The 22163-nt window shown below is 30.0% G+C and overlaps 1 protein-coding gene and 1 long non-coding RNA gene across 2 annotated transcripts; both read left to right on the top strand.

The window, feature by feature from the left end:
• The first annotated feature begins 250 nt into the window (after positions 1 to 250).
• Positions 251 to 7160, top strand: LOC120067284 (stem-specific protein TSJT1-like). Its single transcript, XM_039018821.2, has 5 exons — positions 251 to 715; positions 5014 to 5254; positions 5370 to 5490; positions 5580 to 5689; positions 6861 to 7160. Exons 1-5 carry the CDS (start codon positions 513 to 515, stop codon positions 6927 to 6929), a joined length of 744 nt encoding a protein of 247 aa, XP_038874749.1. The 5' UTR covers positions 251 to 512; the 3' UTR covers positions 6930 to 7160.
• Positions 7161 to 8190: 1030 nt separating this feature from the next.
• LOC150032118 (uncharacterized) lies at positions 8191 to 10318 on the top strand. The gene is made up of 3 exons (XR_016525358.1): positions 8191 to 8320; positions 8817 to 8873; positions 9864 to 10318. It is a non-coding gene; the product is annotated as an uncharacterized LOC150032118 (long non-coding RNA).
• Positions 10319 to 22163: the final 11845 nt, after the last annotated feature.

Below are 22163 nucleotides of genomic sequence, written 5' to 3'. Positions count from 1 at the left end.
TTCATTTGCAAAATAGAATACCACATCCTATTTGTCACTTTGTATTTAAATTATGACATTTAATGGATTTTAAAATTGAACCAAAGTGAGAAATCTATTTCAAATTTCTATTAAATTTTCATAATTTTAATTATTTTATTTTATTATTATATCATTATATTATATTTTATTCACATCCGTCGTCATCCTCAATTTCGCAACAAAAACGAAATAAGAAATCCAACAACTTTTTTTTTTGGCAATTATGTAGAAAACATTATCCCATGTGGGACCCATAATATTAACCTTTAGATTATTATAAAGCAAACGAAAGTACTAAAATACCCTCCCCTCTCGAAACGGCCCTATAAATTTGGGCCCAGATTCGTTAACTCTCTCATTCCACTTCCCGTTTCTGCTTCGGAGTTTCGATCTTTCGTTTTTTCTTATATTGTTTTTTTTTTCACTTCAAAATCAAAAAATCAAAATTCATTTTTCTTCTTTGAAGTTCGATTTCTCAGATTGAGTCGAATATGTTGGGAATATTTAGCAGTTCGATCATGTCACCGCCGGAAGAACTGGTGGCTGCCGGCTGCCGGACACCGTCGCCGAAGATATCGTCGACAGCGCTGGCGAAGCGGTTCGCTGATTCCAACGCTGCCGTCGTCTCCCTCCAGATCGGCGACCATGTCCACCTCGCCTTCACTCACCACAACGAATCTCCCTTGCGCCCCAGGTACGGGAAATTCTCTTATCAAAACGCCGTCGTACGGCTGCACTCTGCTTTCCCTAAACACGATTTTTTTCCCCCTCATGAACTTAGTAAATATTAACTTCTGAATTTTGTGGGTTGAATGTTTAATTTGGGTTCAATATTTTTTTTTAAAACAAAAATTATGGATTTTTTAGATCTAAAATTAAAAGATTAGTTTGTGCTCAAATGAGCTAGCTAAACTGACGTAATAATTATATTATCAATTTCGATTAAAGGTTGAATTCCTTATCCTTTCATTATTTAATATTTTTTTTAAATAAAAGTTTAGAGCATAAAAATTTTAATTTTATGTGTAGTGAGGGCTCAGACTTATTTAGTTCAATTGTTGTAGTCGATAGTTTTATATATTTATAAACAGATAGGAAATTTAAATTTTGTCTTATGAAATTAAATGTTTGAATTTTATATCAAATAATAAGTTTGTGAAATAAGAGAAAAAAGTTGAGCATATAAATTTAATTCCATTTTCAAAAGTCCAAAAACAAATTAAATACAAATACTTGTTTCTAGTACTTATAAATCCTAACTTTACTTTACTTTAGACACCACGTATCTGAACTCTAAAAATTAAAAAGCAAAACATTTATAAGACTTCTTAATATTAAAGAAATGGAAAAAAAATCATTTTTATTCTTATATTTTAGATCTAGTTTATATTAAGTCCCGATTTTAAAATCTTCCAAATTTAATCCAAATTTGATTTATTATAAAATACTATAATTTTATTTTTGGCATTTGAATTTTCTTTCAATTTTAAACCTTACGTGTCGAATTTTATATTTTTAACCTTGATTTTTCATTCATACTAATTTTTTTTCCTTAAATTTTGGATCTAGTTGATATCTAATCCCTAAATTTTAAAATGTTACACATTTAATCTTTTGAGTTTGATTTATTATAAAATACTATAATTTTATTTTTGACGTTTGAATTTTCTTTCCATTTTAAACCTCATATCTTGAATTTTATATTTTTAATTTTCATTCTTCATCCATGCCCACTTTTTATCTTTCAGTTAATTTATTTTAATAAATTAAAAATCACTAAAAAAATATATAATTAATTAAATTTTATTATTTCTATCACTTTTAAAATTTATATTTTTAATTATTTTAATTAAACAATAGAAATTAATGTGAATGATTGAAAATAATTATTTGGTGAAGAATTGAGATTAAAAACGTAAAATCTTGAAATTTATGGAATAAATTGAAACAAAATTTAAATATGAAAAGGAAAATAGTAGCATTTTAAAAACTTGAGATTATATTATAATAAAATTTAAATTTTAAAAATTAAATATTTAATATTTTAAAATTTAGGAAAGGATAGAAATGTATTATTTCTTAAAAGAAAATTAAGAAAACAAACAAAGAAACAAAACAAAACAAAAAGTGGTGTATATATTTGGAAGGGTGTTCTTGCCATTTCACCGTTTTATTTTCAAGAGCACAAACGACCATTCCAGTTTCTGGAAAGTGAAAATATATTTATTTTTATTTTTGTAAAATTGGGAAAAGATGTGTTTTCTTTTTTCCGCCTTCATATTTTCATAGAAGAATTTTGCATACATAATTGTTGAAGTGACACATCATATCATAGACTTTTGGTATGTGACACATCAAAATTATAAATATATACTCTTTTTAAAAAGATGAAAAATTATAAATATATAATAGATCCATATAGAAATGTGACTTGATAGCAATGGCTAAAGTAGTTATTTTTTAAAATTAACATAGATATTTAAAAAGGGGCCTAATTATCGAATAGTTATTCTTAAAACTCTTTGAAGTTCAAGAAAATAGGACCGACTTATATCATCAGGGTCTTTTAAAATATTTAATATTTATCCTTTATAGTAAAAACTTACAAATTTAAATTTTTTAATATATATATTAAATTTACGATAGGGACAAATGTTAGTAAATATATAATATTATATATATTATATATTTTTTAATATATATTAAAGTAGTTTTCTTTTCTAAGGCTTTCTTTAGTACATTGAACAGAAAGGTATCGGGACTTTAGTTATGTCTCACTCATAATATTTTCTTTTATAAATATATAATATGTCACAAACATTTGATATTCGGGCACTATGTTGTCGGTGCCCTAAAGTTTAGGATTGGGATAATTTTGTCGAAATGTAGTAAAATGAATTAAAATATTTATAAATATAGCAAAATGATATTATCTATCATTGATAGACAAGATAGATTATTATCTTCTATAATTTATTGATAGTAATAGATGTCTATCAGTGTACAGTGAATTTTGTTATTTAATAGTATTTTAAGAAGTTTTATCATTTAAAACAATTTTCTAATTTTTAATTATGTGTTTTTTAAAAAATATTTAATAAGTCTTTAATCTTGGTTTATGAATTCTCAATATTATGTTTGATAAATATTTTTATATGTTCAACAATTAAAAAAAATCATACTAAATTGCAAAGTAGACAAAATTTAATTTTATATAAAAATTTCAAATATAAGGATTAATTTGACACAAATTATAGAGTGAAGAATCTAATTGGATAATATAAAGTTCATAAAACTGTAGACATGACATTAAATATATTTTGGAATCAAATAGTTATAGTTGTTAATGCAATGTTCAAATTCATTAATGACTATTATTAAAGGAAAAAGAAGGAAATTTCAAATTCAAATCAACAATTTCTTTTAATGAAAATTTTCTTGTAATTCTAATAGGACCATAGAGTTGAAAAAATGATTAATTAGAAAGTATTGGAAAAAAAACTAATTAAAGGTGGTCCAAAAGTGGGATTGTCTATCCCTCTGATAGTAATGTTGCTATGATATTTTAATTCATACGAGATATTTATTAGGGAAGAAAAATGATAAATGTACTTTAAAACTGATGAACTTAGTATAAGCGACGTTAATAAATAACAAATTAAGAAGTTTATTAACTTTTAATTATGTTTAATGAGACATTTTTTGAGCTGCCAAGCTAAATTGGCACACTCATGAAGTAGAAGATTACACTTTTGTAATTATTTTTAAACTAAAATGTTAAATAACAAAGTTCAGTCTTTCCATTATGAAGTCTGTGGTTATATAATTTTTTAATTTTTAAAAGTGTTGTAGGATCTCTGATCTTTAACTTTAATATCTAATATGCCTTTAAATTTTTAAATTTGTATTTTACAATTTTTTTAAAAAATTAGAAAATTTCTACTGATAGAAAAAATGTCAAACTATTTATTGAAATAGCAAAAAAAATATTGGTAGATATTGATTGACTTCTATTACATAGTATAGTATCAATTATAGATTTCTATCCTTGATAGATATTGATAGACTTCGACTTTCGTTAAAGAAGATTAAATTTATTATTTTGTGTTCCTTATTTTTATATTTTTTAAAATTTCCTAAAAAATAATTAGTCAATTAAATATAAAAGTGTGGTAACTATTTATTTTTTGTTTTTTATTTTTTAAAATTAAGTTTATTTTCCTTTTACATTTTTTTCTTTAAATTATCATCAAAATTTTAAAAATAAAAATAAATTTTTAAAGGTTTTTTTTAAAAATAGTGTTTATAGACTTACTTTTTTTTTAAAAAAAATAAAACGATACTAAATGAGACTTAAACTTTTTTTTTTTTTGGTTTAACTGTAACAAATCAATGAATTTTAAAAAACATCAAATTGAACAAATACTTTATAGATACAAATATTAGAAGTCTAAGAAATCTATTTGATGCAATTTAAAATTTAAAAAAAAATATCGAACATTTCTTTAAAAATTCAAGGACTTATATATATATAATTAAGAATCAAATATACAAAAATATTATAGTTTTGCAACTAAACTTAGTAATCCTTTTTTTTTTTTTTTACTTTTAAATCATTATTGATTTTTCTTTATTAAATTATAAATTTAATCCTTGGATCTGGAACCTTATCTTTTATTCTCTAAAAGAAATTACAAATTGGTCTTCAAATTTTGCATTTCTTAATTTCACATATATATTAGACACTAAAAATTTAGCATTATATTAGACATGAAATGTAAACCTATGTATATAACTAATAGATCAATTGTTTATTTATTTATTTGAAAAGACTAATAGATCAATTAATAAGTATCATGGATATTAAATATAGATTTGAAAGTAATGGACCAAATGGAATAACTTTTATTTTTATAAAAATAAATTAGGTATTAAAAATGTTGTATTTATTGGATAATAGAAAAATGAAAATCCAAATAAACGGCATTGCAGATCATTAGCGGTGAAGGATGAGATATTCTGCTTATTCGAAGGAGCTCTAGACAATTTAGGGAGCTTGAGATCCCAATATGGCCTTCCAAAATGCACCAATGAAGTTCTCTTAGTAATCGAAGCTTACAAAGCTCTTCGTGATCGAGCTCCATATCCCGCCGACCATGTCGTCGGCCATCTCACCGGCAGTTTCGCCTTCATCCTCTTCGACAGCTCCACCTCCACTCTCTTCGTCGCCTCTGTAATTCCCCATTTTCCCAACATTCTACCTAATTAATTCTTCAAAAATCGAAGTTACTTGTTTTGATTTCTGATTCTGCTCTTTCGATTCGATTTTTGTTTTTTGGTTTTGCCAGGATCAGATCGGGAAAGTGCCTTTGTATTGGGGAATCACTGCTGATGGATACGTTGCGTTCGCTGATGATGCTGGTCTTCTCAAAGGTGCTTGTGGAAAATCACTCGCTTCGTTTCCTCAAGGTAATTTGGAGAATTAGGGCTTGATTTTTTGACGACTTGGAAAAATTAGGGCATGGATTTGAGATGAATTGTTTGTTTTTCAATTTCAGGATGTTTCTTCTCTACTGCGGTGGGAGAATTGAGATGCTATGAGAATCCGAAGAACAAGATTACTGCTGAACCTGCTCCTGAAGAAGAGATCTGGGGAGCAAAATTCAAGGTATACCATTACCAAATTACTAATTTGCTTAAATTATAAGAAACAATCTTGACTTTTTCATTTGTATAAAATTACTCCTATAAATATTTTTCCTAAATTTTTATAAATGTTTAAAAAATACTCAAGGTGGAAATTCTTTAAAATTTTAGACCAAGATTGAGCGTAATAGTGACCTAGAATAAAAATTTGGATCACTGTCTTGTTTTAAGTTGATTTCTGTTTGAAATTTTAAAGGTGATTTGTCAATTTCATATTTGTTGTTTTATAATTCATTTAACTTGGAAGATAATGTTTTTAATTATATTTAGAGTAAGAACTGAGAATTTATTAGAGGTTAAAACTATAGCATTTATTTTAAAGTTTAAAATTAACATTACAACACTTATCTTATTTTTCCAATCAATAGTTAGGAAAATAGATGCAAAATTGGGTTGGAAATTTAGTGAAAGCATAATTGAGACAGTCAGTTCTGAGTATCAATGACAAACTTTTTTTCCTCTCGAGTGATGAACACTGTTGAAGAGTCAAAAGATAGTATGATTTAACATTGCACTTGATTGCCACCACATATTGGGGGAAAAAAGACATCCCCATAGCAATGATCTTATCTCAATGGAACTAGAAAGTACTTTAGCCATAAAGTAAAACAATGCACTTTCTTTTACACTCTAGATATCATAAAATAGTGAATAAATAAATTTCAAGGACACATTTTTCAATGAGCAAGTGTATAAAAATTAAATTCTGTAACATAGGGTCCCACCCATTGAATGATTGAACTATTCTTTATATCTTCTTTCATATCTACTCAACTTTGTTCCAAAATGATGTTCTTTAAACTTTGTTATGAAGAAAGTATTCAATCCATATCATTTTTCATATATTTAATGAGGTTCTCATTTCAACATATATTTTGTTCAGCTGACCCAAAGAAAAAAGTTTACATTGTCATATGCATCGAGCCAAGTGTTAGATTTGCAAATCGAAATTTATAGGGACAATCAGTCACTGTCTATTGTTCTTTGGTTTAAACCATATTATAAAAATTTCTTTGACTACCGAATGTAGCAAGGTAAGGTGGTTGTCTTGTCGAACGGAGTGAAAAATGGAACATTATAAAAGATAATTCTTGATCCTTCTTATGGTTATGGTGGATGTTTGACTTTTTCAGGTAGAGAGGCCAACAGCTGTTTCAGCCACAGGTTTAGGGTATTACAATTTTCCAATGGAGATTTCATAGATCTACTTGAAGGGAAAGGTGAGAATGAGGGGCTTTCTTGTAATAATATGGTGAATGGTTTGATTTTAAGGGTACTGTAAATATGAGTCTTTAACGTAGAGATTTGCTTGGTTTAATTCTAGACTTTTTTTTTTTTTTAATCCTTTTTGTGAGACAATATTGTACATATAGCCTCTACCTGCTCTGTTTGGGCTTTTGTTTTAATAAAAGTGTCTGCAATGTGTTCAAAAAGTTTGTTCATTTTTGGAGAGAGTTCATCTTCCCCTCCCGCCCCCATTTTATTTTCTATTCTCATTTAATTTTATGTGGAGAATATAAATGGATGAAATGATTTTCTAAAGACAAACTTTCAATAAATAGTTGATTTTTTACGATGAATTTTAATTTAAATGGTTAAACTGTTTTTTGGATCCTTTTTTAAATGATTAATTCATGGCTAATTCTTCATGAAAAATTGTTTCATATTGTGTTATTTAACTATTCATGTATAAGTGTTGAAGAAAAATGTTTAAATATATCAAATTATTCATACAATATCATTATTTGTGCATAATCGTTTTATATATGATTTTTTTCAAATAAATAATAACGAAAAGATCAACATGGATCAAAACATACTTGAAATTGGGTCTGTCTAATGGATGACCCAAAAATTAGATAAAAGTGTGAAGTGACCCATTTTTTAGAAAAAAAAAAAAAAAGTCGAAATAATCTTTTGTTGATGTCAAATTTGGGTGAAATTACTAAAATATATTCACACATATACAGAAAAGTGATCTCGCTCTTGTCCCGTCTCTGGCTTATCAGAGTTGGTCGTATTGGAGCTGCTTGTGTGATAAAAAGATGTATGAAGAAGAGAAAAAAAAGAAGGACAATATAGTAACTTCACGTGGTCATGATATCAGTGAAGGGGCATTTAACATTTTTTTTTTTTAATAAAAAAAAAAACTGAGTCATTTACCATGACTTTTAAAATGGATGTTGTGGACAATTATCTTTTTAGAATATTGAATTTTGTTAGTATTCCTTCAATTAGCTCCCAATTTGAAATGTGGGCCATATTGTGGGGGTGTAAAGTGAGAAAACTCTCCAAGCTCATTTTAAGGGACTCATTAGGCCTCAATATGGGCTACCTCGTGCTACTGTGGATGTCATTTTGGATCAGCCCAACTTGATGTCGGCTTAAGCATTCTAAACGTTTTGAAGAAAAAAAAAAAGAATTTTGGTAGTGGTATCAAATGAGATTCAAATGTTTATTGACTTTCATTTTCGTGGTTCTATCTTGGGCTTTCTTTAGGCCAATCGTTCGTGTAACTCTGATGCATGATCTAGCTACCCATACTCAAAAGATTCCATTGTTTAGTTAATGTGACTTGAAGAACACCCCATGGGTAGGTTTTGTTCTTTATTCTGACTCTTTTTAATTCTTTGTTTTTGTTTACTCCCTTGTTTTCGTTTATTATACTAAAAAAATTGTACCTAAAGTTTTAGAGTGAATCAATTTAAACACTCTATTTGTGATTTTTTAACTACCTTCTCTTGATTTTACTTCAACTAAAAATCATTTGAATAATATCTCTTAATCCTACATTCCTACGGAAGTAGCTTTAAAACAATATTCTATAATTCTTCATACAATATAAAGAGAAAAATAGAGAAATAGAAGACGATGAAAAATCAGTGACAGGTTGGCCGTGAAATTTGGTCAAATCGTACACAAATTTCAAATTTATGCCTACAAAGCTTTGGATAAAAAAAGATCAATTTTTATTACTGAAATTGTCAATTTGTATCCATTTTTACTCTAAATTTTATATTTCGTTAACTAAACTTTAGACTTAGATGAGTATCATCGTCCTTGACTCTGCCAACTACATCTTATGGCAGACGACATCAACAGTAGACCCACAATTCATGCTCACAAGGATAAATCATAGAAGAAAGGTAGAAGAAATCGTTAGAGAAGAATCCAATTTATTGTTTGTTTAGATTCTTTTAATATACTTCCAACAATTTTAATTTTCACTTATTAGTTTATTATTATTTTTTAAAAAAATTCAGCTTATTTTTCAACCAACCCAATAAATTTTGCTATGTAGTTAAATGAAGTAGTATGGTCATCTCATCCACGTTAGTATTTAACTATCTAGTTTAAAATTAAATTAAACATCATTTAGAATCCATCTTAAAAGTATGAAAACTAAAGTATATTTTTTTAAACCTTAGATCAAATAGACATTTTCTCTAAATTTAGAGAATAAAAATTTTGTCTTTTTTTTTTAATATATATATATATATAATTAATGTAAACACATAAATGAAATGGCGGAAAAAAAAAGGGGATGTGCTTGGAGACGGAAAAAAAAAAAGGTTTGAAAAGAATTTGCCGTAAATAGCGCGGGCCTGAGTGAGAAAATGACTCAGCTAACACCCAATTCTTTGGACACATTAACTAATTAATACGTTTGGGACCCACCTTCCATTAACAAAAATAAATAAATATTAAATAAATATCATTTTCGCTCCTATATTTTTTATTTTTTTCAACTTTAATCACATTCCTTTCAAATATCAAATTTTAATCTTTGTATTTTAAATAAATCTTAAAATTAGTCTACATATTTATGATATATTGTAAATTAGTCTTTAGTATTCCTTTTATAAATGCGAAATATATTTATTTAGTGTCAATTTTGAATAAAAATTGTTGTTATTATTTAACTAATTTCCATAACCACATTCGTCGATCTCAAAATTGAATGATTGATGGAGTAGCTTGTTAGATAATAGATGGAGGTAAATCTAAATATTATGAGATAAATTTTTTACTTTAGCTATTTTTTTTTACTTTAACTTTGTCTTCTAATTGAGGGAGTGAGTCTGGTTTCAATATCTTTATAGTATAGCTTGGGTTATTTATTTTTTATTTTGCAGAAATAGCAAAATCCTCACCCACGCCCTTCACATGCAGACTCCCTCCCTTCTCAATCGTCTCTCCAACTTTCACGTTCTAGTCTCCGTCTCCAGGTCGTTTGGATTTGATGGAGTCGTCGGATAGCAGTTACAGTACGACATCGAAAATGAATGGCGAAAAGGATGAAGTAGAGTAAGGAGGACGAGAAGAAGCCAGTTGTGCTTTACAATATTCGGCTATTGGCATTTGAGCCTACCTTTAGTCTTTGAAAGTATGGTGGAGGAGGGGGACAAGAGCATTCATGGACGTCGAGAAGATGGTTATTGTTGCTGGTAAGTTCTTTGCAATTTTTTTTCCTCTCTCAGTGTCAATACTATATCAAGTATGTGTATCAATAGTGTATCAAATATATCAAGTATATATCATTAGTGTTTCGAGTATGTATGAAGTATATCAAACTTTTTTTTACATTTGATGGATGGATTTGTTTTTTTTTTTTTTGGTAAATTTGAGTTATGGATTCGACGGAAAGTAAAATATAATATGATTTAAAACAAAAGAAAAGGAAACAAAAAGATGTGGGACCCGCCTTTGATGCGAGACGTGATGTTTACGCCATGCAGTTTAACTTGACGTCTCCAAAATATTCTTCCATATAATATTTCATAACATAACTACATCTATTTATAACCTTTCACCCCACATTGCTCGAGATTTTATTTATTTATTTTATTTTTCAGAAAAATAAAATGTTGAATTATAAAATTAGACTTCAAAATATTAGGTTAAAAATCATTTTTAAGTTTAAAGGGTAAGAATTTAGTTTCTAAATTTTAGTGAGTAACGATTTAGTTTTTATATTTTCGAAATTATAATAAGTTAGTCCTTAAATTTTAGTAGGTAACAAGTTAGTTCTTGTGTTTTGAAATTTTTAAAAATCCAATCTCTATTATGAAAAATCACTTTGAAATTAAGTGTATACTGTGACGACTTAATCTTTGTAATTTATTAAAAATAATTAATTTCAAAACAATTTAACGATGTATATGTGTAATAAACTTCATTGAATTCTAATGACATTTTTTACAATAAAACTAATTCGTTACAAATTGTAAAGTATGAGAACTACATTGATACTTATTAAAGTTCAATGAGTTAAATTGAAATGAATTGTTACCAACAAAAGTTTAAGGACTAAGGTGTTATTCTATTGAAAGTTTAGAGACCAAGAGCGATTATTAACCAAAATTTTCACATGAGTAACAGATAAATATTTAAAATTTTACTATAGTTAATTGTGTATATATATAGTTTTACCAATAGTGATATGGTTTTTTTTTTCTTTAAGGTTAGAAAGGTCCTTTGATTTTTGTAAGACTTATTCTAATCCATAAACTTTTAAGTATTTAAATTTAGCCCATGTATATAAATTTTTAGTATTAATTCACAGTTAAATTTTCCAAAACAAATTTCGCCTCTATTAGTTATTTTTTTAAATAAAATTTTTAATGTCGTGTTTAGTAGGTCTCCAAACTCAAAAAATTATCTAGTAAGGCTTTAAATATTTTATTTTGTTCCTTATGGATCTTCAAATTTAAAAACTATTTAAGAAGTTAGATATTAGTTAAATTGATAGTTGAAAGTTTGGAAATTACCAAACTTTAACTTAACCATATGTTGCTTGACAATAACTCGATGCTTCCTATTTGTGTAACAATGTTTATTGATTATATAATTTGTATTAAGACCACGTTTACTCCGATTAAAATATAATCTGTTAATGGTAATCTGAAAAGTATGTCCCACTTGATTACATTTGTTGTTGTTTACACGTGCTCTGTAATTGTAATGAATTGTGAGACTCACCTTCAAATCTGTAATCAAAACGTGTAATCTGATTGAGGAACGAAGAGTGCACAATCTGATTTTCATTGAAAATTATGTGGGATTCACTACCTTTTCCGTTACCATTATCATTACCATTAAACATATTTTTACTCCAACAGTATGAAGATTATGAATTTGTCACATTTGTTATTACCTGTACCTTTACTGTATTGTCAGGATGTTAGGGTCAAGCAGTAACGATAATAGTAAAATGTGAAAAATTCATAATTACAAGTAAATGCGATCAAAAGCAATCTAATTATGTTTGTGATTCAGGTCTATTACGATTCATCAATCAATGAAATCTCATCCCGATTATAACCAGTTTTCTGTTGGGATTAATTTTTTCATTTTTGTGGTTCCTATGGTTTGTAAGTTTTGAATACGAATTATTTATTGAATAAAATAAAGAGTTATTTTATTTGACATTTAGATTTCATTAACTCAATCCAATAAACTAGTCTTTGTGACATTACGGATACGACCCACTTTGTAAATGTTACAAAGATATAATCAAAATCATTCACGTTCAGACATGTGAGTGAGGATATACTATACAAAGAGTTTGTATAAGATTGAACTGCGAAATGATTAATCTTTCTTTATAACACGGTTGACAGAAGAGATTAATATTTCATAAGATGACCATAAGTAACTTGACCTTAATCTTTAGTAAGTTATGAACTTCTGTTTATGAGGGCAGTCATTTGATTTCTATGGGTGAGAGTGACCTGTGTTGCTGACTCAATATGCCTACCATTTTTTAGGATTTGTCTGAATAGATAGCTGGGAATATAGCTACACGAGATGGAGTTCGCTCCTTCCTGTGTTTGGGGTAAGCAGATAAATTTCTTCCTTAAGTATTGACTCTGGGTCTTGAACAATGTGGCGTCTCTCTTTCATGGGCTTGAGATGGTTTTGTTTATGATAGGGCTATAAATATGTTGTTCATTAGAGGAACAGTGAAACTTAAGAAGCAAGAGATAATTACAGAGTAAAATAGTAGTTTAATCCAACTGTAATTACGAGCAATTCGTGAAGGATTGACCTATTGAAAATGGTTATATCCATGGACAGAGAAATATGCTACAGTGCGAAGAATGCAATTATGGATCTTTAATGGAGTAACCCATAGTAAATGAATGTTGATTATTTTAATTAATTTAATTTCATATCATTGGAGCTTCTAATCTGTAGGCCCATTAAGCCTTCTTGCTAGCTCATTAAAGATAAAAACAAGAATAATTAGTTTTGGAATAATTTGAATGGTTCAAATTGAATAAGAGAATTGTATAAGATACCATTAATATAATGTATATGGATACATTATAAAATAAAATGTTAATTTTGAATGAGATTCGTATAAATACTATAGGTTATGAGAGATTAATATGATTCAAATGCATAGTTAATTAAATAAATGATATAATTAATTCATTAATTAGTTATTATATATTAAATATGATCTAACATACTAATTAAATTAAATATATGATATTGCATTTCAATTAATTAATTATGTGGGGTAAGTTCAAGAATAGTGTATTTTTTGAAAGTAATAACAAAATATGGTATATAGAAAGAAATTACAAAAGTAAGGTGGGGAAAAAGTATTGATAAAAATAGGGTAACAAAATCGTGGACCCTGTATACGATTTTTATGTTAGCTAACAAACTCGTGGACCCCTATTTTTATTATTTTTTTTAATTGTTTTTTGATTGAAGTGATACAAATAGGAACAAATCTATTTGAATTTTACGACAAATTTATGTGAAAAAAAAATCTACGGTAAAACAAATATATGTGAAAAAAATAGATTTAGCCGTAACTAGAAATTTGATTCAATTTTTATTTTATCATAGACCTTTAAAAATTTGAATTTTACCGTAGAAAATTCTACAAAAATACAAAAAACAATAAAAAAAAATAAAAGAAGATAGAAGTTGGAAAAAACGGAAAAAAATATATTTAACCTTAATTCGTGACTAGAAATTTAATTCAATTTTTATTTTATCGTAGGCGTTTAAGAATTTGAATTTCACAATAAAAATTCTCCAACAATGAAAAAAATGCTAAAAAAATAAAAGAAGAAGATGGAAGTTGGGGGAAATGTGAAAAAATAGATTTAGTCTTGATTCGTGACTAAAAATTTGATTCTTTTTTTATTTTACTGTAAGACCTTTAAAAATTTGAATTCACAGTAAAAAAATTCTCCGAAAATACAAAAAACACTAAAAAAGAAGAAGATAGAAGTTAGGGGAAAATATGGAAAAACAAAATTTAACCTTAATTCATTGCTAGAAATTTGATTCAATTTTTTATTTTACTATAGGCCTTTGAAAATTTGAATTTCATTCTTCGAATATGCAAAAACACTAAAAAATATAAGAAGACAGAAGTTGAGAGAAAATGTGGAAAAAAAAGATTTAGCTTTAATTCGTGGACGGGTACACCTTAAATCGTGGACGGGGTACACGATTTATGTGCTGACTCAAAAATCGTGGACCCCGTCCACGATTTCACAACCCTATTTTTGTCAATAGTTTCAAACCAACCATATTTTTGTCGATAAATATTAAAATAACATTATTTTTTTAAAAAATTCTAATTATGTAGTTATATTATATATATTGAATATGATTTAATGTATTAATTAATTAATTAACTTTCAAATGGAAGTTACATTTTAGAATGTGGAGGGATTATTGGAACCATCTCAAAGGAAACCGACCAAGGTTTTGTTGCAAAAGCAAGGATCGTTCCCATTTTAGTTTTCATAGAATTCATAAATTTTATAGATCAGAAAAATATGCATTAAGAAACATTAAATTACAACATGCTTTTAAGGGAGAATTAGGGAAGAAGATGACACTTACACTTGAAGCCAATAAATTCTTCACATATTCCCTCAATCCTAATCTTCTTCTCTTAGATCTCCAATTTGAAATCCCAAATGGGCACCTCCATAAAAAGGAACCTCTTGTATTCTCCTTAGGGATTGAGAATAAGTAGGAGGCATGAGCTCTACTATGGATTTTGGAAGAGGGAAAGGAGATGAGAGGGGAAGGAGGATGAGTTTTCCCAGAGAGAACTTTTCTCTGTCAAACTTGGAGGAAGAAAATGAAGAATGAATCGTTCAACCAACCAACCCCACTGCACATTGGTTTTTTAGAGAAATTAGGGGGAGCCTTAAAAATTAAATTAAATTAAATTAAATTAATAATATATATATTGTTGGGGTTGATGCCCTAAATCTCGTAGGATCTTATAGTTTATAAACACATGTATGAACAAACACTTTGTGATTTATAATATGAGATATTTTATTCACTTCAGTATATGAAATATGAGATACTTTAGTTGCATTAACCATAAACCAGTAAACTAAGTTCCATGGTTATCATTGTAACTTAAGCATGTATGTGGAGACATACAAGTGGATCGTGCTTTAAGTGATAACCTAAATGGTCTATAGCATATGGATAAGGAGGGATATCTTATCCTGGTGACACTACGAGTGTGGCCCACTTTGTACGTGTTATAAATATTATAAAGTGTTACAAATGATCTAATCCTGATCATTCGTGTATTAGACATGCGAGCGGGGATACTCTATATAAAGGAGTTTGTATAAGACCGAACCACGAAATGGTTAGTCTCGTTATATAACGCCATTAATAATTGAGAATTTCATTTCCCTAGGATAATCAGAGGTAACATGACCTTAATTCTGAGTAAGTTGTGAACTCCTACCTATGAGGGCAGTCCTTTAATTTGCATAGGAGAGAGTGACTAGATTGCCGACTCAAACCTACCACTTTGGAGATTCGTCTGATTGGGGAGCTGAGAACTTAACTACACAAGATGGAATTCACTCCTTCCCCGAAGCAGGGGTAAGTAGATAAATTGTTCCCTTAAGGGGTGATTTCGGGGCTTGAATAATGTGGCACTTGTTGGGATTGGTGTTCTAATCTCCTGGTAGTCTAGTTTGTAAACACTCTGTAAACACATTGTTATTAATAAAATAAGTGTTATTTTATAAGCATTTACTCAATCCAATCAACTAAAATCCAAGGTTATTTTATGTAACTTAAGCATGTATATGGAGACATACAAATGGATCATGCCTTAAGTAATAACCTAAATGGTATGTAGTATAAGGATAAAGGAGGGATACCTTATCCTGGTGATATTATAGATACGACACGCTTTGTAGATATTACAAGTGTTGTAAAGTGCTACAAATGGTTTGATCCTGACCATTCATGTGGAGACATGCAAGTGGGGTATCTTATACAAAGAGTTTGTATAAGACCGGACCACGAAATGATTAGTCTCTTTATATAACATCGTTGATAATTGAGACTTACATTTCACTAGAATGACCATAGGTGACATGACTTTAATCATGAGTGAGTTGAGAACTCCTGCCTATGAGGACGGTCCTTTGATTTGTATGGGTGAGAGTAGCCAGATTGCCAACTCAACCAGCCTACCATTTTGGGGATTCGTTTGATTGAAGAGCTGGGAACTCAGCTACACAAGACGAAGCTAACTTCTTAGTAGATAAATTGCTCCCTTAAGGGCTGATTTCGGGTCTTGAACATAGTAGCCACACCCTCTCATGGTCCGAGAGAACTTAGTCATAGTAAGACTATGACTTATTGTTCATTAGAGGAATCAGTGGTACTTAAAGAGTTAGATGTAACTACACGGGGAAAAACGGTGAATTGACCTAGTTGTACTTACGAGCAATTCGTGAAGAGTCATCACACTGTTGATTCGTCATATGGACACAAAAATATATCTGTGGTGCGAAGAGTGTAGTTGTCGGTCTTTAATGGAGTGACCAACAGTTAACGAATGGTGAGTATCGTGATTAAAGAGTTTAGTCACTTATTCACGTATTGTTGGAGCTTTAAGCTACAAGTCCATGAGATCCCTTTGGTAGCTCAATGAGTTCAAGTTGAGAATCAGATTTTGGGTTAGTTTTAACTGTTCAAATTAACAAGAGGAAATTCAATTATATGTGATATAATTGATATGATGTATTTGATATATTGTTTTGGAGAAATTAATATAAATATGATTTATATTAAATACCATAAAATAAAAAAACAACTATGGTTTATATGTTTCATATGATGAAATATTAAAACAACAAGTTATAAATATAATATGATAAGTTGATTATTATATTTATTTATAACATATTAATTATTCTTGTTCTTTAATAACCGAATTGAGTGGGAGGTTATTGAAAGTTTTATGGTAACTGTGAGATATAAGTTATAAATATAATATGATAAGTTGGTTATATATTTATTTATAACATATTAATTATATGAAAATTAATTATTCTTTTTCTTTAATAACCGAATTGAGTGGGAGGTTATTGGAAGTTTTATGGTAACTGTGAGATAAAAGGAAAATGGTTTTCTAAAATTTAGTAGTTGATATATTCATTCGGATTGATCTCACAAAAAAACTATCAATTAAAAGTGTTTTACTAAATGATAGCATAGAGAGCATACACGATCGAGTTCCGAGTTTACTATTGATAGTTACTCATTGCTACACTATCGAGTAGCAAGTCTATACGATAGGTTTATTCTTATTAAACGATCGAGTATCTAGTCTATACGATAGACTTCATTCATCTCTCACTTACTCGATCGTCTACCTCCTTCATTCCTCTATCCAAATTCATAAAGAGCCCACAACTCTTGGATTCTCACATTGAGAATATGTAGGTAACTCTTTCGATGGTGTTCTAGTTTCGTTTGAGGTTCAAGGATTGAGTTGAACTCGATTGTGATCGAGTTTCATCTAGTCGTTCGTTGAGATCGAGTTCTGATCGTTGCGTTCGAGTACATGCTGTTGAACGAGTTGCTGAACGATTAAGGGATACTTGAAGAAAGGTTCTTCAAAGGTTTGCATACTCTATCCCTTGTCTGTTCATTTAAAGAAGTATACTATAATTTATAGTTTATGCATAATCTGTTCCGTTGGCCTATAAGTATTTGTGTTCTTGCTTAATAGGATTTGGAACGATCCACTTCTACTCACATGGTTTTCTAATCAGAGTTCCTTCAATTGGTATCGGAGTCAGTTGTTTTGATATTTCAAATTCCATTGCTGTATTGAACTTCTTTTACAGTCATGGTGGGTTTTAAGTGTCCTACATTGCGTTTAAGAGTTAAATGTGTTTGTGGATGTGTTGATGGATTTTTATGGGATGATTGCCTCTGTTTAAAGCTTTCTTTAAGTTTACAAAGTTTTAATTTGCAAGGGCCCCTGTATTTTTGGGCATAATTAATAAGCAAGCGAGTATGTATTCAAAGTGTTTGGAGTTTTTTTAGTTGTTCGTGATGAGGCTTCAAAGACGCATGAAGATGTTATGCTCTTCGAGGAAGAAGAACAAAGGTTGGTCGCATCGTGTAGCCCAGACGAAAAGATCGTTTAAATTTGACTAAACGATCGTGTAGAAAAGTTCTACCCGATCGTGTAGAAAATTTCTACTCGATCGTGTAGTAATTACTAAATAATCGCAAGGCTGATGCTAAACGATTGAGTAAAGAGTTTACTATATCGTGTTGCGTTGGCTGCTCGATCGCGTAGACACTTGAGGTAAATGATCGCATAAAGTATATGATACTCGACGCATGGTAGGCGCACACACTGAACGATCGTGCAGTCCAGCCTGCTTCATCGCATAGCCACTGGCTACTTGATCACCCGTTATAATATACTTGACCCTTGCTCCTCAATCGTATAGACGATCATGCTTCATCGTATAGTCGTCATTTACTCGGTCGTTTAGGCATTCGTTGTTCGTTGTGCGCTGTATGATCACGTGACGTTCATGCTTCATCGCATAGTCAAAAGCACTCGATCCATGTTACACGATCGTGGTTGCTCGCTCAACATTACTAGATCATCACAAGGAGCTGTTACACGATCAAAGAGACGAGGATTCGCTCGGATGATTCAAGACCCGGTTCGCCTGTTTGAACCGGTTGACTCGATGTTCAATGTAATAGTTAGCTTTATTTTTTAGATTTTGAGGCATATTATCCCGGTCCATCAATTTTTTTTTATGTACATGAGATGTAAGTTAGTTTATATACCATTATGTATGACATATATATTTAAAACCCACCTTAGATTATGCATTTATTCGTGCATCATCTTTATATTATAAGTGTTATAATATAGTAGATTGCATGATTTGCATTAAAGCATGCTCGTGCATCATAAAATATAAGAGTTATATTTATGCATGCATTAAGCTTATTCCTACATTATCTTTATATTATAAGTGTTATAGTATAAGGGTGTATGAGAACATGTATGCTTGGTTCATTACTTTGTTATATAAGAGATATAAAAGTAGTAATGAATGAACAATGTATGAAGCATGATACTTAGGTTTATTTATAAGAGTTTTGAATGCCTTATGGATGTCTAGCTTCGCATGTGGTTGATTTTGATTGTTTCATTTTTTATAAGAGTTATAACTAATGAAATTAGAATTAAAATCAATAACCAAGAGTTGCATTCAAACTTAGGTACAATCATGGTTTTAAAAGGGTTTTAAAATTTGATTGAGATAAACCTAAGTTCATGATTCTAATGAGATTAGAAACATGAGTTTAATTTTTTAAATCGGTTTATAAGATTAAAAGATTAAATTGACTTGAATAAAAGATTAAATTTGTAATAAATTTATCTATAAGGGACCTTTTGTCTAAGACGGGTTATGGCTAGGCTGGGGTATTTAAGCTGACGGAACGGAACACCCTTACCTGGGAACCTACTTGGAAAGATGAATTAGATAGATTTGCTACAAGCATGCATCAGTTGATTATATGTTCATTAAAGAGTTTAATGAATGTTGATCAAAAGTTGTTTGACTTTCCAAAGTAAGCATTACTTTTGGGAAAACCTAAATAGTCACTTAGTAAAAATAATTAGCCGTGTTTTTCTTAGTAAACTAAACCCTAGGTTCTTAAAATACTCAGTGGGAGGAAAAGATATATATGATATGTCAATTCCACTCACGTTTCTCCCTTAATGTTCTCACCGTGAGATTCATGCTTGGCCTCGTGGCGTCCTGGGAGCGTTCCCCTTCGAATGGTGTTTGCATGGGTCAATATCAAGGTGAATGAAGAGAGTATTTATAGTAAGTGGGAGAAGGATGTGTGTCAACATGTCATACGGTCTCCTTCATTAGTTTGCACTATGAGACCTTCTTGCACGACCTTGTGGCGCCCTGGGAGCGTTCCCCTTTGGATGGTTTGTGTGGTTGGTCAATATCAGGGCAAACTCGAGAAATGGATAGGATCGTTTTAGTTTTTTCCCCAATCGGATTTTTTCCCTTCGGATTGGCTGCTTGAGGCAGAACTCTAGGATTTAAAATGAAGGGTCATACTTATGGAAAATTGTTAAGCAAGTTAATGATTTCTTGACCAAATCAATGATGGCTAGTCGTTATAGGAACAAGAGTTGTTCTGGTATAATGATTGGTTGAGAGTGTCTCAATTCAGAGGAGGGATAAATTGACTACCCTTTGGTGGCTTTTGTCCTAAACCACTGAAGCGTCATTGCAAAACTAGATGTGTTACTGAGTTTATTTGGATTTTGCTAAACCAGATTGGATTTTTTTTTCAAAGAGTAATTGCTAAAATATAACATAGATCAATATGTTTGTTTTCTCAGCAACATGTCAAGTCTTGATTTTTCGTTGTTGCCTTTTCTAATTTGACCGATTACATACGTTGGAAAGAGTCTATTAAAACATATTTCGTGGTAAACCACCTTGAGTTTGTCATGGTTGAGGAGTGTCCTCAAATCCCAAACCCTAATGCACCGCGAATTGTTCGTAATGCATATAAGGTATGGATGAAGGGTACTTCGATATCCCGACTTCACATTTTGGCTAGAATACCTGATGCATTGGCCAAAAGGGTTGAGAACATGGTCATTGCACGTGAGATCATGGACTTGTTTCAAGAATTGTTTGAACGTCAATTCTTACTTTTTGAGCAAAATGGGATTGATGAAAAAGAAACCAGTAGTATCAGTTCCCAAGATAATCTCCAGTCCTTCTTGAATGTCAAGGGACTAAAAGAGAAAGCAATTGTTGCTAATTCAGATGAAGTTCATCGACGAGAATCGTTCTTTGAAATGGAACTTGGAGCCTATATAGGTCTTGATGCTAATCCCACTACTCTCTAGGAGAGGAAGAAGTTTAAGGACGATAAATATGATTCATTTGTCTTGGAGACGTATTTGGTAGAGAATGATGATTCTGCCTGAATACTTGATTCAGGTGCTACTAACCACGTAAGTTTTTCCTAAGTTATTTTTGGATAAGAAATATTATCTGTTACTGGATAATGTTTATGTGGTTTCTCATATCAAGAGGAACTTAATTTCAGTGTCTTGTCGGATTGAACAAAGGTATTCCATCTCATTGTCTGAGAATAAATTGTTTATTTTTAAGAACGGTTTGGAGATTGGTTTTGGTTCAATGGAAAATAACTTGTATGTACTAAGGTCGTTAGTCATAAAAGCCTTTCTTAATACTGAAATGTTAAAAACAACAACAACTGCAAAAAGACTAAGGGTTTCTCCTAAGGAAAACGCCCATCTTTGGCATATAAGGTTAGGTCACATCAATCTCAATAGGATTGAGAAGTTGGTGAAATGTGGACTTCTAAATGGTTTAGAAGAAAACTCTTTGTCAATATGTGAATCTTGCCTTGCAAACAAAATGACCAAACGACGTTTTACTGGAAAAGGTTATAGAGCCAAGAAAACCTAGGAGCTTATACATTCAGACCTCTGTAGTCCGATGAGTGTAAGAGCACGAGGTGGGTATGAATATTTCATCTCTTTCATAGATGATTATTCAAGATATGGGTATCTATATCTAATGCAACATAAGTCTGACGCTTTTGAAAAGTTCAAAAGGTATAAGACTGAAGTTGAAAACTTGTTAGGTAAAAAGATAAAAACACTACGATCTGATCGTGGTAGAGAGTATATGAACTTAGAGTTCCATAACTATATGATAGAACATGGAATCACGTCCTAACTCTCAGCCCTAGATATACCTTAGCAGAATGGAGTATCAGAAAGGAGAAACAGAACACTGTTGGACATGGTTTAGTCTATGATGAGTTATGCTCATCTTCCAGACTTGTTTTGGGGATATGCAATATTGGATGCAGTTTACATATTGAATAATGTTCCCTTGAAAAGTGTTTCTAAAACACCTTTTCAGTTATGGAGAGGCTGTAAATGTTGGGATTGGTGTCCTAATTCTCGCAGAGTCTCGCAGTTTGTAAATAGTTTGTACACATTGTTATTAATATAATAAATGTTATTTTATTTGCATTTACTCATATCCAATAAACTAAGATTT

This window comes from Benincasa hispida, chromosome 12 (genome assembly GCF_027475165.1).
Source record: "Benincasa hispida cultivar pf3 chromosome 12, pf3_genome.v1.1, whole genome shotgun sequence".
NCBI classification, from domain to species: domain Eukaryota; kingdom Viridiplantae; phylum Streptophyta; class Magnoliopsida; order Cucurbitales; family Cucurbitaceae; genus Benincasa; species Benincasa hispida.
Note: the sequence above shows the minus strand (reverse complement) of the source record. Positions and strands in the feature narration are given on the sequence as shown.